The sequence below is a fragment of the Apis cerana genome, linkage group LG6 (genome assembly GCF_029169275.1).
Source record: "Apis cerana isolate GH-2021 linkage group LG6, AcerK_1.0, whole genome shotgun sequence".
Taxonomy (NCBI): Eukaryota; Metazoa; Arthropoda; class Insecta; order Hymenoptera; family Apidae; genus Apis; species Apis cerana.
Genome location: NC_083857.1, coordinates 4,148,744 through 4,162,393, shown reverse-complemented (window position 1 = coordinate 4,162,393; position 13,650 = coordinate 4,148,744). Strand labels below are relative to the sequence as shown.

Genomic DNA, 13,650 nt, shown 5'->3' with positions numbered 1-13,650 from the left:
CCTAAGGCTAACTGCGCAACAGAATCGGATTGATTCAGATTAGAAGCATAATGGAGAGAGTTAGGGTACAACGTGAATTATTGTAACATTTATGGAAATTTCATCAAGAGTCATTGTTTATATTATTAATTAATAATTATTACGTTATACGTTTCTAGATAATTTATTTATGGGATATAAATAAATAATTTTCTTATTTTTCTTTCTCCTCTTTTTCTTTTTATTCAATGCTATGAAATATATATATTAAAGGATTGTATATTTATTATGCATGGCAATATTGCATATTAACAGTACACATGCAAAATTTATACGTGCGATTCAAAAGATGAAATAAATTTACGTGTGAAAATAATTAAAAGAGGCATAATAAATTTAATTTGCCCAGAAAATCTAAGAAGAAAATAATTCAATTTTATACTTTTATCATACACCTTTCCTGTGATAAATCAACTGTAGTTCTTAAACGAATGATTCACACACGGATCTCAATAACTTGTCGCAACACGATAATCTCATAAACAGTAAAACTGACAATATCCAAATAGTTATAGGACTTTTCATCGATCCATTCATCTTCCATGTGTTTGGATCGCCTTCGATGGTTTCACGATACTTCTAATGGATACTCGAAACTCGATCGGATAACTGACAAGAAGCGGGCAGTTTTTGCGGAAAATGCGAACCGTGGATCGCGAAACTTTCATCATTACGACCACTGGGCAAATAGGTCACGCGACAGATGCAAGAAGATGATCAATTACACCATAAAACAGAGAATAACGGAAGGCTAACTTTTATTCCAGTGCATCGACTCATTTCTACGTTTTCTTCCGTGACGAAAACTTTTCTTCTCGAGAAAAGGAAACGCGAACAATGGGAGTTTATTATTTTCTGCATCGAGATCTTTTTCTGTCGTAGTTTAGAAATAATAATTAATAGCAGAACAAATTTAATGACATCAGTTTATTATTAAATTCACTCTTCAAAGAAACAAAGTTTCGTATGCACCAACCCTTTGAAGTTTTCCAAAAGTAACTTTTTGTCATTTTAATATTTTCTTGTTATTTGAATATATACAGTCGCAAAAATATTTACATGAATTTTAAATTATCGAAAAATGAATAATAATTTTGTTTTACGAAACATTGTAAATATATAATGGAACTTTTTTATTAATGGAATATTACTTTTAAGAAACAAAATCAACCCTTAAATATCCACTGTATTACTTTCGTTTCTTAAAAATAAAATATTCAAATTTTAATGCTCTATTGTCCTATCATAAGAAACATTCCCAATTGAAATTACACGTAACATGAAAAAAAATGATGAAAATTCGAAAGTTTATTTTAAGAAAATTTTCCATATTAGGTAATTTCCATTGGAATATTTCGTAATGGCCCAACCGAACAGAATCTTAGCAACGACGAATTCCCAAAACTCAATCGGCGAAAATTAATATTCGTTCTCAAGTAAATTCCGCGGACGCGATGCTCGAAATTCCGGAAACCCTTAGCTTCGAGGTTAACACCGACCTGGCAAGTTTCCCTTCGTTCGAGGCATGCTTCGTTAATTTTCTATCACCGCGAGGCTCCGTTTACAGCTCGTCCCCAAACAAGGAAACACCGCTAACAACTGGTCAACTCGATCAATCCGGGCAGCGCTACGCAAAATTGATACGACCCATTTACAAACGGCGGTCAACCTTGATCGATCACCACCGAAATTTCTATGATACACAGCCTGCCAATTACAAGAACGAGTTATCTTCCATGGAACAGGAACCGACTCGGTGTTCCACCTGTTCCACATCCATATCGATTCGATGAATATGGCCCCATCCTATCGATGATAGAATCGTATCTAATCTGTCGAATCGTGGCCGATAACCGTGGACAGGATAAAATCAGATAATGCGCATTGTATAACGGAATAAGCGTCGGATTTCTGTTAATATCCGATCGGATTCCCTTCGTTATGCGTCGTCCAGATATACGTGGTTTCACTTGGTGGAGACATTTAAGCCGTGTTTCGTCGTTATATCCGCTAATGGAATAGTACACGTAGATGGAAATGCACGATAGGAATATTTTCAATCGTGTCACGCGATAGCGCGTAAATAAATATCGGTGGTTGACGATGTGAAATATTATCGTCTCTATTTTATATAGAGGAATATCATGGAAGAAGTAAGGAAGTGAGATTAATTTACAACGGATTCTCGTACTTGTAACCGAGAATTCTTAGACTTTTATCGTATATGTATTGTGTATATACATTTGCTGTTTTTATAAATTTCAAACGGAATTAAAAATATTAATCATCGAGATGATTTGATTTATTTACCAATTTGATATTTTTGAAGTATGTATAGTGAGGAAAATGGTGAAATTCTGGGTATATTTGCTGGATATATTTTATTCCAAGTGGAAGAGTTGTAAGAACGATGTTGAAAGTGAAAGAAGAGAGAAGAATAATTTTTTCTTACTTGTTATATATCAAGAATACGTTAAGATACGTTTGAACTCGTTATTTGATCGAAATAAAGATTTTCAGATTAAACAGAATTTCCCTGTTAAAATAATCTTCCAATACGCGACCGAAACAATATTAAATCTGATCGAATCGATCGTCTTCTACGTTTTAGTCACGCATTCCAATCTCAGATTTAATCGTGAACAAAACGAGAGAAGATAAGGCGCATCGTGCACGTTGCAATCTCGACAAGCAGCAACCATCGCCCGTTCCTGGACATCCGGTTTCATTCCGGCTCTACGTGTTTCATTTTCGTGGTATTTCGAATCAAAGTGTAACGCGCTCGGTTAAACCTGTCGATATTAAGCTGTCCTATTTCAATCGATATACAGATACGCGGCAAATGCGATTAAATAAGCTAGATGGAATTATGCATCAGTGATGCACAAGTGGCATTATGGCGTATCTTATTTGACTTTTGTTGTTCGTTGTAGAAATTGTTATTTTACTCCTTCTAAAATACAATAGCTGGATCTAATCTGATTTGGTAAATTTTAGAAATTAAGTAATTTGAAGGAGAAAGAATATCACACTTTTATTTATTTTTATGTAGTACTGGCGAAATTTATGATAAAATAGTAAAATGTATATTAATTTCTTAAGGTCTTTTAGTTGAAATTTAAATTTGATTTTTGGAAAAATCACTATAATAGATTTACATTCGAACGTTTATTTAAATAATTTGAAATGATAATTGAATTTTTAACGTGTAACTATCCAGTTGAGAAAAATAAATATTTATAATTGCTTTCCGAAAAATTTAAAATTAAATTACAATAATCTTGTTTACGAGATATTTTAACAATTTTTCAATTTCAGAATTATAAAGAAGAAACGATATTAAACAAAAATATCATAAATTCCCTACTCAAAAATTTCATTAATGCGTTTATAAACTTCACGGATATTTTGCAATAATTCGTTATTAATAAAAAAAAACATCAATATAAATCGAGACTTTGCATAATCATAAATATCTTGATATGCATGCATAAATCGCGAGACGAAGCGGAAAGAATCCAAGGGAACTAAGAAACGGACGGCTGTACAATATAAAACCGAGACAGTCATAACTTCTATAAACCAGACCTTTAACCCGACAATTGTTCGGGCAGATAAACGAGAAGGTAAGGAAGAAAAAGTGTGATAAGAAAACGAAGAAATACAGAAAGGGAGTAGAGGGAAACAGTTGTGAAGCTCGAAGAAGAATAAAGCAACACACGTTTCAATATTCAACTTCTTTGCATCGTTCAAAGGATGTCGTATACAATGGCTGTGCGTACAATTTACGTATTTATTCAGAATAAATTGATAGTAGGATAAATTTATAAATATTTGATATCTAAGGAAACGTGTGTACAGTTAAAAAAAAATGATAGCTGTGCTTCTAGAATATACTCGTGAATATTTCAAAGATATTTTCGACTTGTTGCTTCAATTGAGAAGTTCTTTCTAACTTGGAAAGCGTTGAATTTCAAACATTTTTATTTAAAACATGAAGATTATAAACTTAATTGGTATTATATTATAGTATAATTGGAATATAAGAGATAGAATATATTCCTTGCTGTTCAAATTATTTATCGGAAATCTTTCAGTGTGACACGTAAACTTAACGAGATGGAGAAAATTTCTATAAATTTTCTAATCAATCCTCTTCTCTAAATAATACGTTTCCATTTTAATTAACAACTGCCATATTTGTTCCTCAAATGTATACAGATTCTGTATCTCTTCCGAATTGAAAAAAGACAAAGCGAAAAATAATAAGAAAATTACAACAGGATATCAATGAAATCCATTAAATAGAAGAATATAAGAAACCCATCGTTGCTCGAAAAGTGAATTGCATCCTTTTTATCATCTAAAACAGAGACGAAGCCATCGTTAAAGTGTACCTATGCAAATCACATTCTTTGTATCATCGAAAACAAAGGCAAAACTTCCATTACAACCAACACGTTGGGACATCATCGTTCCAAACGTAACCACTCGCATCGCGGAAACGGTACGTTAGCGATCTAAAGGTCTGCCGGTGAACAGCGCTCGAGCAATCCTAGGTGGATCCCGTCCCATTTTTTTCACCTGTGCATCGCCTATGTATTTCCCTTTATTTCCACGCCCACGTCGACGACCAGGCGTTCACCTGGGTGATACCGATTCAAGAACTCGGGCTTCAGAAAACTCGGGTTTGCATCGCGAGGAATAGGAGGCGAGCACGGTGGAAAAGAGACGAGATAAACGAAGGGCGCGAGCGTGTCGAGGCGGAAAGGGTGGAAACAGGGCGTGGGTTGGAGAGGGTGCATTAAAGCGTCGGCACAGAGCGAAATGTTCGCGGGACAAAAACCGACACGACCGAAGATTTGCTTTGGAAAATGGCGGGCTCGAGAACTCGTAGAGTCGAGGAAGAAGAAGCTAAACCCTTTAGCGAAAACGCGGCAAATGGAGTCGATGGATGGGCGACAGCGCCATCTCGTAACTCGTGCACATTGAAAAGGGGACGTCTAAGCGCGGCACAATAAACAGCTGCTCCAAGTCGACCGCGAAGCTTATTGGTGAAAAGAGACGGGAATAGGAAGACGAAGAAGAGGTATGGGATGAATAGTAATCGACAGGCAAAGAGCATATCCAGGATGAAAGTTTCCCAAAGCTTTTAATCATCACACCAACTCATCTATCGCAGCCTTTCTATTATGATTCGCGAAACAGAAACTGTCCAATTGTTTTTTCTTTTTTTTTTTTTTTTGGAAAGAGGACCAGTTTTTTGCGGTGTTGTTAATGAAATTTAATAGCAATGAAATTTAGTTTTTACAAATCAATTACTAATGTACTAATGTACATGGTTAGGCAATTGTACCAATATGAATCTATGAAAATATCTGGAATTTATTTAATAAAATATTTGTAGATATATTATAATATTACTTGATATTAAAGGAAAAGTTTCGGATATTTGAAAAATCGTGTAAAAATAAACACATTGAATAAAAACATTCTAAATAAATATAAAAATAATTTTAATCCAATTATTTTATATTGCATTCAAAGAATCAAACTCCTGCACTCGTCTCACAATTATTGTCAAAATACTCTATCATTACTTGAAATCCTAATATTAATTCAGAACTTTATTCTCATAGAAGCAACGAATTGGATACGTTCCTCCGCATTATTCAATACTTGCAATTAACTAAGTCGAAGATACTCGTGATTCGTCGGAGCGGTTTAAACGCGTCGTTAAAGATTGGAAAAGTTGATGCTTTAATCAGTGACCCCGTCAAAATCGTTGGTGGGGTTGGCAATTTCGTTTGGCGAACGTTGCTCCCAAAAAGGAAGTTTAATCGCCACGCGTAATTAGGGAATTAACAAGGCAGAAAATTGCTTGCGCGAGTTTATAGCTGTACATGTATGGGTTACGAAGCTAGAAGACTAGCACACGACAGTTGATGTTTTATGGAGATAAATGAAATTCAAATTTATACTGCGAATGTATACAAGTCTTTGCCCGGGACATTATGAATTCTGGCAAAGATTGGGTACTTCTTACTTTCATCGCTTTCGAACTATTATATCCCAATTTTGCATTACTCTTTACTTTTAATTCTATGTCTAAGCTATGTTCTTCTCCTATTTCTATATTGATCGTTTCGTTAAAATGCAGATCGAACGAGTAGATGTGGATTTCCATTAGATACATATAAATGATGTGTACGAAGATTGTATAAGTCGTTTTTTTACTAAATATACTCCTTTATATTCATATATTTCACAAAATTTATTATGGATCAATACGAATATCATGTATAATTCCTTATATGAATTTAAATTTGTCATAATATAGTTATAGGAAATATGTGTTAAAATAATTATGGAATATTGGAAATACTCGATCATAATTATTTTAAAACAATCAATAAAAACGTATTATATCACGATATATTTCCTATAAATTAAATTGTGTTTCGATTTGAAAAAAATATTACAAATTATAATTATAATTATAATTATAATGCAATAAATGGATTCCAAATTACTCAATTTATTTTCATCTCTAATATTTCTCATCATGGAAAGCAATGGTAAAATATTAGTTTAATCTTCCAATATTAAAGAATTTTATATACTCTTTTCGTTTACACTTTTTCCATACATGTTTCGCTTATTCTATTGAATCATTGATAAAAAGATCGAAATATTGTTGCAGATTCGCGAATCGCTCTGCATTCAATTCAATGATAGCCAATCTTTTTCCCACTTTTCGTTAACCGTTGTTTACGCGTAAAAATAAGTACAATACCAGATAGAATTCACAGATCGGTTGAAAAGGTTTTGAAACGTGGATCCAATTTTTCTATGGCAGTTAGCAACATTGTTCGAGGAACAGGTAAACAACACTTTGTCGACGTGTCGAATTAATCCATGAACAAAAATACGACATATGTTCCATATAAATTTTTCATTCATAGAACTCAGATTTTCTCTTCTTGTTTTATACCATGACGGAAATATGAGCAATACGCATTGAACAGAGTATATCGATGGATTAATTCAGGCTTGGAATGAGCATAGACATTCAAATCTGGCCGTTAAATAACTTTCTCTTTTCATATTTTTATATTTCTGTCAAATTTTTTATTACGATAAGATTATTACGACATAATTTTTTTTAAACTTGATAACAAATATCATTTCTCGTTTCCAATTCTGTTTTTTTTTTTTTACATTTATGTACTTGAATTAAAAAAAATTAAAATATCAAATGTTTTTGTATTTTTATATTTTTATTTTGTATTTAAAAAACAAATAATATATTGTAATGGAAATATTATATTTTATGACACCGAGATAGTTCACCGTTTCTCATAACCCCCAAACGTGATATTAACTTTTCCTGGCGTAGTCTGTTGGCTTCACGATTAACGGTACCAATAACGGCCACACGAAATAATGTAGACGTAGTAACGCGGTCATTTTTGGTCGAACATCATTATTATTTTTTTCTAAATTTATTCTAATTATCAAAGAACTTGACTAAAACGATCTAGAAAACACGAGCAGATAAATTTTATTTTAGAAAAAAATTGAACAACTATTTAAAATTTTTTATTAAAAGATAGTTATTTAAAAGATAATATACATTTTCCTATTCTCTAATTTATCTTTCTTCGATCATGCTTGTTTTCTAATCTAAATTGTATAATAAAGTTTATTATTATTATTATTGAAGTAATTGTTATATTATTTCATAAAAAGAAATACTCAAATATGTAGATACCTCTGAAGCATTTAAAAATCAATTAATTATTAATTTTGATACAACACAAATAATCACGACCGTATCACATATACTACTAGAAAAAAAAAAAAAAGAAAATAGGGAAAAATTTTTCATTTTTATTCAACAAAAGTCTACAATCTCGCGTACTATTCTGTCATAAGCATTCGAAATTACAACGCGAAACGAAGCAAAGAAAGTTGAAAAGCTATATGCCACATACAGAAAAGTATCTGTATCACAGGTACAAAGGGAAATTCGTCTGGTTGACGTGCATTTCTTTACGTTTTAATTAATATGAGCATCAAAGCAAGTTCGAAGCCGTCATAACAACTGTGAAGAAAGAAATGGAAACGTTCATAACGACGAGTCTCCGCGAGGAGATGCAAACTTTTAACAAACGATGATTTCGAAACCGAGAGAACGATTATGAAAACAGGCGAAAACCGGCAACACGATTTATCCAGTCGCGATACAATTTCGCGAGTTATTGTAAGCTCAAAGGAGTTCGACGCCAATCCTCGCTTGTAATATCGAATTTGAATCACAAAGAGCTGCTTTGTGATGTACGCTTGCGTGAATAAATTGTACGGAAAAATAATATTTCTCAATATATCTTTGGAAATAGTGGAAATTTCGCTAATACCGAAACCGATATTTTTCTACAAGCTTGACGTTCAATCGATCGTGAAAGAAATATTTCTTTCTCTAATCAACGGAAATTTCTAGAAATCTGATAACGAGTATTTGTTAATGATTTAATGATTATCTGTAATTATTAATACATTATATTTGTCGTATATGTATTAATAAAATTTAAATATAAAGATTAAAACAAAACACCTCTATAATTTTCAAGTTGAAGAATATATTTTTATTTAAAGGTATTAAATTTTCTTTAAATGAATTCGACATTATTGAAATATTTACATGAGAATAAAAATTATTGAAACAAAAATAATTAAAAAAAAAAAAGAAAACAAGTAATATGTCTAAGTATATGTATAAATCTCTAAATATTTTTATATTGATTGATTTATGGAACATATACCTATCATTTATAAAAAGTTCACGAAAAGAAATTTAATTCGAAATTTGCTTACTAATCAGATAATGTACAGACTCGAATATAAAGTTTTCAATTAATCTAATAAACTACTCCAAGAAAATACCAACTAAAATAAAACAAGTAGTCAGTATTATCTTTTCCAAGATTAATCCTTCGTTTCTTTTTTCACAGTCTCTAGAGGTTATCCCTCTGATATTAACAGTCCTCATATCTCAAGGATAGAAACGAAAAAAATAATCTATCATCGAATGAACGATAACAAATCTTGTTTTCTCAAAAATATATTTATAGCTATCATTTACACCAATTATGGAGAAAGGCAAAATAATCTCAAATTAAACGTAAAACAGATTTTCTCTTATTAAAATTTTTCATGTTAAATATAGACATACAATACTTTGCTAAAAATATTAACAAAACAATTAATGTCTTTATCAATATAAAAAAAATTAAACAAAATTTACAAAAACAGTAAGTGTTCTTATTTCTCAAAATGTTAATGAAAGTTTACATCGGCTAACCATATTTTTTAATAATTACTTTTCTCCATAATTGGACAAGCTAATCAAAAAATAGAACTTCCTCTTGCTCCAAAAGAACTTCGTTCTCTTGTTTTATTAAACTTTTACTAAAATACATTCGTGCAAGAATCGTAGCTCTTTTATAAATATCACTAGGCCGCGAAAATCACCATCGATCAAACGGGTCGAGAGTTTGTCACCTTTGGATCGAGGAGTAATTAATTCCAGTGAACGACTTCGTGGGGCAGACAGAAGAGCACGTAAGTAAACCGGCTGTCAAATCCGATTTCTGACAAGGCCGAGAGGCCACAATTCGCCTCGTGATTTCTCGTTACCGATAATGAACCCACGATTCTATTTTAGACGGTGGGAACCTACCTGTTTTCGTATTATCACAGTAGAATCAGTGAAACGCGGTTTCGTAGCGTAATTAACTTTTCGCGTTTGCCACTGATTCTCAAAGTATACGTTGAAAAGAAAAAAAAACAACAAAATAGGTACATAAATCCCGTTGTGATATTAACAACATCACTCGTCAGAACATTACGTTTAATTAACTTGCATTATTTACTTACATTTTTCATACGACAATGTAATTTTTGATTCTTAAATATCCTTACTTCTGTTTAATTCTGTTTGTTTGAATTTAATGAATTAAACTTAAAAGTTTATTATAAAATTGTATGTTGCATTACGGTAATTGTACCGTGATGTAATTGTATGTGTATTTTATTTTCGCGTATTAATTATATTAATGAATAAAATTTGCAGATGTAATATAATTCATAATTTTCGAAAATAATATGAAATAATATTTCCATTATCACACCATATAAATTTTAAAAAGAAAATTCTATATAATTTTACTGCAAGATTGATTTTATTTAAGTTTTTTCTTTAATTTTTAATTAGTGTAAAAAATAATTTTAAAAATTACTCGATTTATTTTTTACACAAGTATAATACTTTTTTGACACATATTCACAAAGATTATATAAAAGATTGTATTTAAGATAATACAAAATGTTAAAGAGATGGATAAGTGCTCCATTTGCTATGCCTATGATAAAAACTATTTTATATATTATTTATGTTATTATACGACATAAATAATATACTTTATGCTTAAACCGCCTATATTATTTTTTTTACAAAATGTACAAAAACTTTTTTGCACTGGATATATTTGAATAATTCGATTTTTATGGAAAATTAACCTGTTGTAAATTACTTTGATCATCAATAATACCATAAATAATAACCAACGAGTTAAAAGTAAAAACTTTGCATGAACATTAACAGATCACTGATTGGATCATCTATTTATGGTATACAGCGATCGCGTTGGCAGACCATACACGATCCAATCGCGTGAAAGCACGTTTCATGTTCGAATGAATCATCGATATATAAAGTTTCCCGCTCAAAGATAGTAAAGATCCACAACGAGCCACGTTGATACTATTATAAAACCTATACGAGCTAATTTTGATTATGAAAATATACTTTTGAAGTATACAAATCTAATTAATCTCGTTCAGAATTCTCAGATATAAATATACAGAAATTGAAAATCTATGTTATCGAATTTTAAGAGAGCAAATTGATCAATTATTATTAGAAAGTTTTCAAACAAGAAACAATATACTGTAGGATCCTTAAAATTTTTTATAGAATATAAAAGTTAGATATATATGTATGATAAATATCACAATGATAATAAGAATCTTGATGAAAATATGATTAATTGCAGATAGTTTCTCAAGTATCATTAGAAAAAAATGATGACATAAAAATTTAATATTCTAAAAGAAATTATCCTGTTATATGGATATATATATTTTTCAAACATTTATCTCTATATATATCTATTTTTAATATTATAATAATCAATTTTTAATATTCATATTAATATTATAATTCTCTATTTTCATTTTAAATTTATATTAATAGGATGATTAGATAATATATCTGATTTTATTTTTTTAATTTCATTAAAATATTAATTTAAACATTGAAAAATAATTTGAATCTAATCTAACCTAATCTGATTTCGTCGGACGAAAAATTAAAAATGGCCGTTTCTAATTTATGAACAAATCCCACATCGTTGACATCATCGCAACCTACATGAAAATAACGTTTGAATCTGGAACGCCAGTTCCTCGAACTATTGCTCCGAAACCAGAAGTTCAACGAATATAAAACGCATATTTATTCAGTGAAAAGAGCTCTTTGACTGTTCGACAAGCGGCATATCGAATAAAAAAATCGTGTTCGAGCACAAACACGTTGGCCACGCAATAGGCAACATTCCATTCCGTGACACGTGTACCACTAACATCGAACTTAACCTCTTAACGAGACACGATAGGATAAACAAACAAAATCTTATATTTTATCGCACGTGAAACGCAAAAAGAAGTCATTGTTTCTCCGATATAAGTATATTTAATAAAACATCACTAACCTTGAGTCGAATTTTGTGCCATCGACAAGTGTGCCGGTATAATGCATCGTCAGCTGGTCGCCAATTTTTGATTTTGCATCGCATACCTCCGGCACGTACAATTTCTCGACTTTCAGTCCCGATTGGTTTTGATCAGCGCTTGCAAGAACAAGAATGGCAATAAACACGAGAAGCACCGTACGACACATCGCGAGCACGACACCCGCGTTGTTATTTACGAAACGGACAGCCATGATTCAGCTCGTTCACTGGCGAATGCTCGTGAGCAACTGAAACGGAGTAGCGCTCTATTCGGCCGAGCTACCTTCGCTTCCCTCTCCCTCTGCCGGCTGGCTGCGCTGTACTTCGTTCCGAGATCAGACGAGCACCGTGCCGCCACATTGCGCCGTCTCATTGGCCCCGCGAAATATGTAGGTCTCTGCCTCGGCCTCTTTTCCCCTTTTCATTCTTTCTCTTTCGCTCTTCTTACATTTTTTTTCTTTTCCTTTTCCCTCTTTCACTCCCGCGTTTCAGTCCTCGCATCTCCTTTTTCCCCTTCCGTCTCGTTTTCTCTTCAACTTTTTTCTTTCTCGCTCGTCCACGTTATATCGTCCAGTCTCTTCCTTATTCCATCCTCGTCACGACTCCGATCCACGATTCGGAGTACTCTAGCGTCGACCTTTCTTTCCTAACATGCGTGTCGGCTTCGTCAACAGACGAAACCTTCTTCCATCCCGGCTCTCTCTTTCTTCGAACATAGAACCCACCCGTCCTTCTTTTTACAAACCATTCGCGCTTCTTTTCTCTTTCCTTGCGGCATCCAACAGTCTTTCGACTCTCTTGTGATAAACTCTCTTGCCTCGTTGCATCCTCACTACTATCTAGGTCACTTTGAAATTTGGTCTTCATGGCGGAATTTATTGGTTCTCTACGAGAAACCCAAAAGTACCCAAAAATTGGAGTAGTTATATCATATTAATCGCATTTTTTCATATTGATTGATAAATTTATATCTCTTATCTTCTTAATGAAAATATTTTGACTTTACTCCAAAATTTATAATGAATATAGTTTCGTTATCATGTTTTAATTATATTTGAGGTTGAAGTATTTGTTGAAAAATTTATGATAATATGAAACAAACTATTTAAATATTTGTATTCATGATTATGAATTATGAAAACAAAGTATAAATATGAAGTATAAGTGAATTTCTCATTTTACACATATAAAATTTTATAAAATAATCTAATTAATACAAATTCTAAAATTCATACAAATCAATGAAAAAAGAAAAAGAACAATCAGCATAATTTTCTTCTTTGCTTAGCTTTGCCATAAATAAAATTAATATAATAATTATTCGAGAAATAATAATATTCAAAATAATTTCATACAATACTGTTTCATCTCTTTTAATAAACAGGAAAAATCTTGTTGCAAACGACATATTAAAAACAAAGATTCGTAAAAGAACATCGACAGAAACGCGTTTTTCGGTATCAAAAGATAAAAAGTCAAATGCAGTTGGAAATGAAATCATAGAAAGAAAACGGTGCAGAGTTTTTCTCAAAAGAGAAAAAGCTCTCTAAAAACTTTAACGAAGAAATAAACGTATCAGGATAACATATTACATTTAAAGAACCAAAAAAAAAAAAGAAAAAATCGAATTTCATTCCATCATGCGAGTTGAAAGATCATCACTCTCGTAATTTTTCTTGTTACTTATAAAAGTTTCATCTTTTATCGTGCAACTTTTATAACAAGCTGCGTTAACGTTTGTCTTCGTTAACAATCC

At 31.8% G+C, this 13,650-nt stretch overlaps 1 protein-coding gene across 2 annotated transcripts in view; it reads right to left on the bottom strand.

Moving 5' to 3' along the window:
- LOC107995467 (FK506-binding protein 2) overlaps positions 1 to 12,209 on the bottom strand; it is a 99,055-nt gene extending 86,846 nt beyond the window's left edge. Inside the window, exon 1 of one of the 2 annotated variants that reach the window (XM_017053000.3) lies at positions 11,874 to 12,209. In XM_017053000.3, coding sequence (XP_016908489.1) covers positions 11,874 to 12,106 — 233 coding nt within the window. In that variant the 5' untranslated portion in view covers positions 12,107 to 12,209. The remainder of the gene's footprint in view (positions 1 to 11,873) is intronic. The other variant, XM_017053001.3, reaches the window with a different exon arrangement.
- Between the last annotated feature and the right edge of the window lie 1,441 nt (positions 12,210 to 13,650).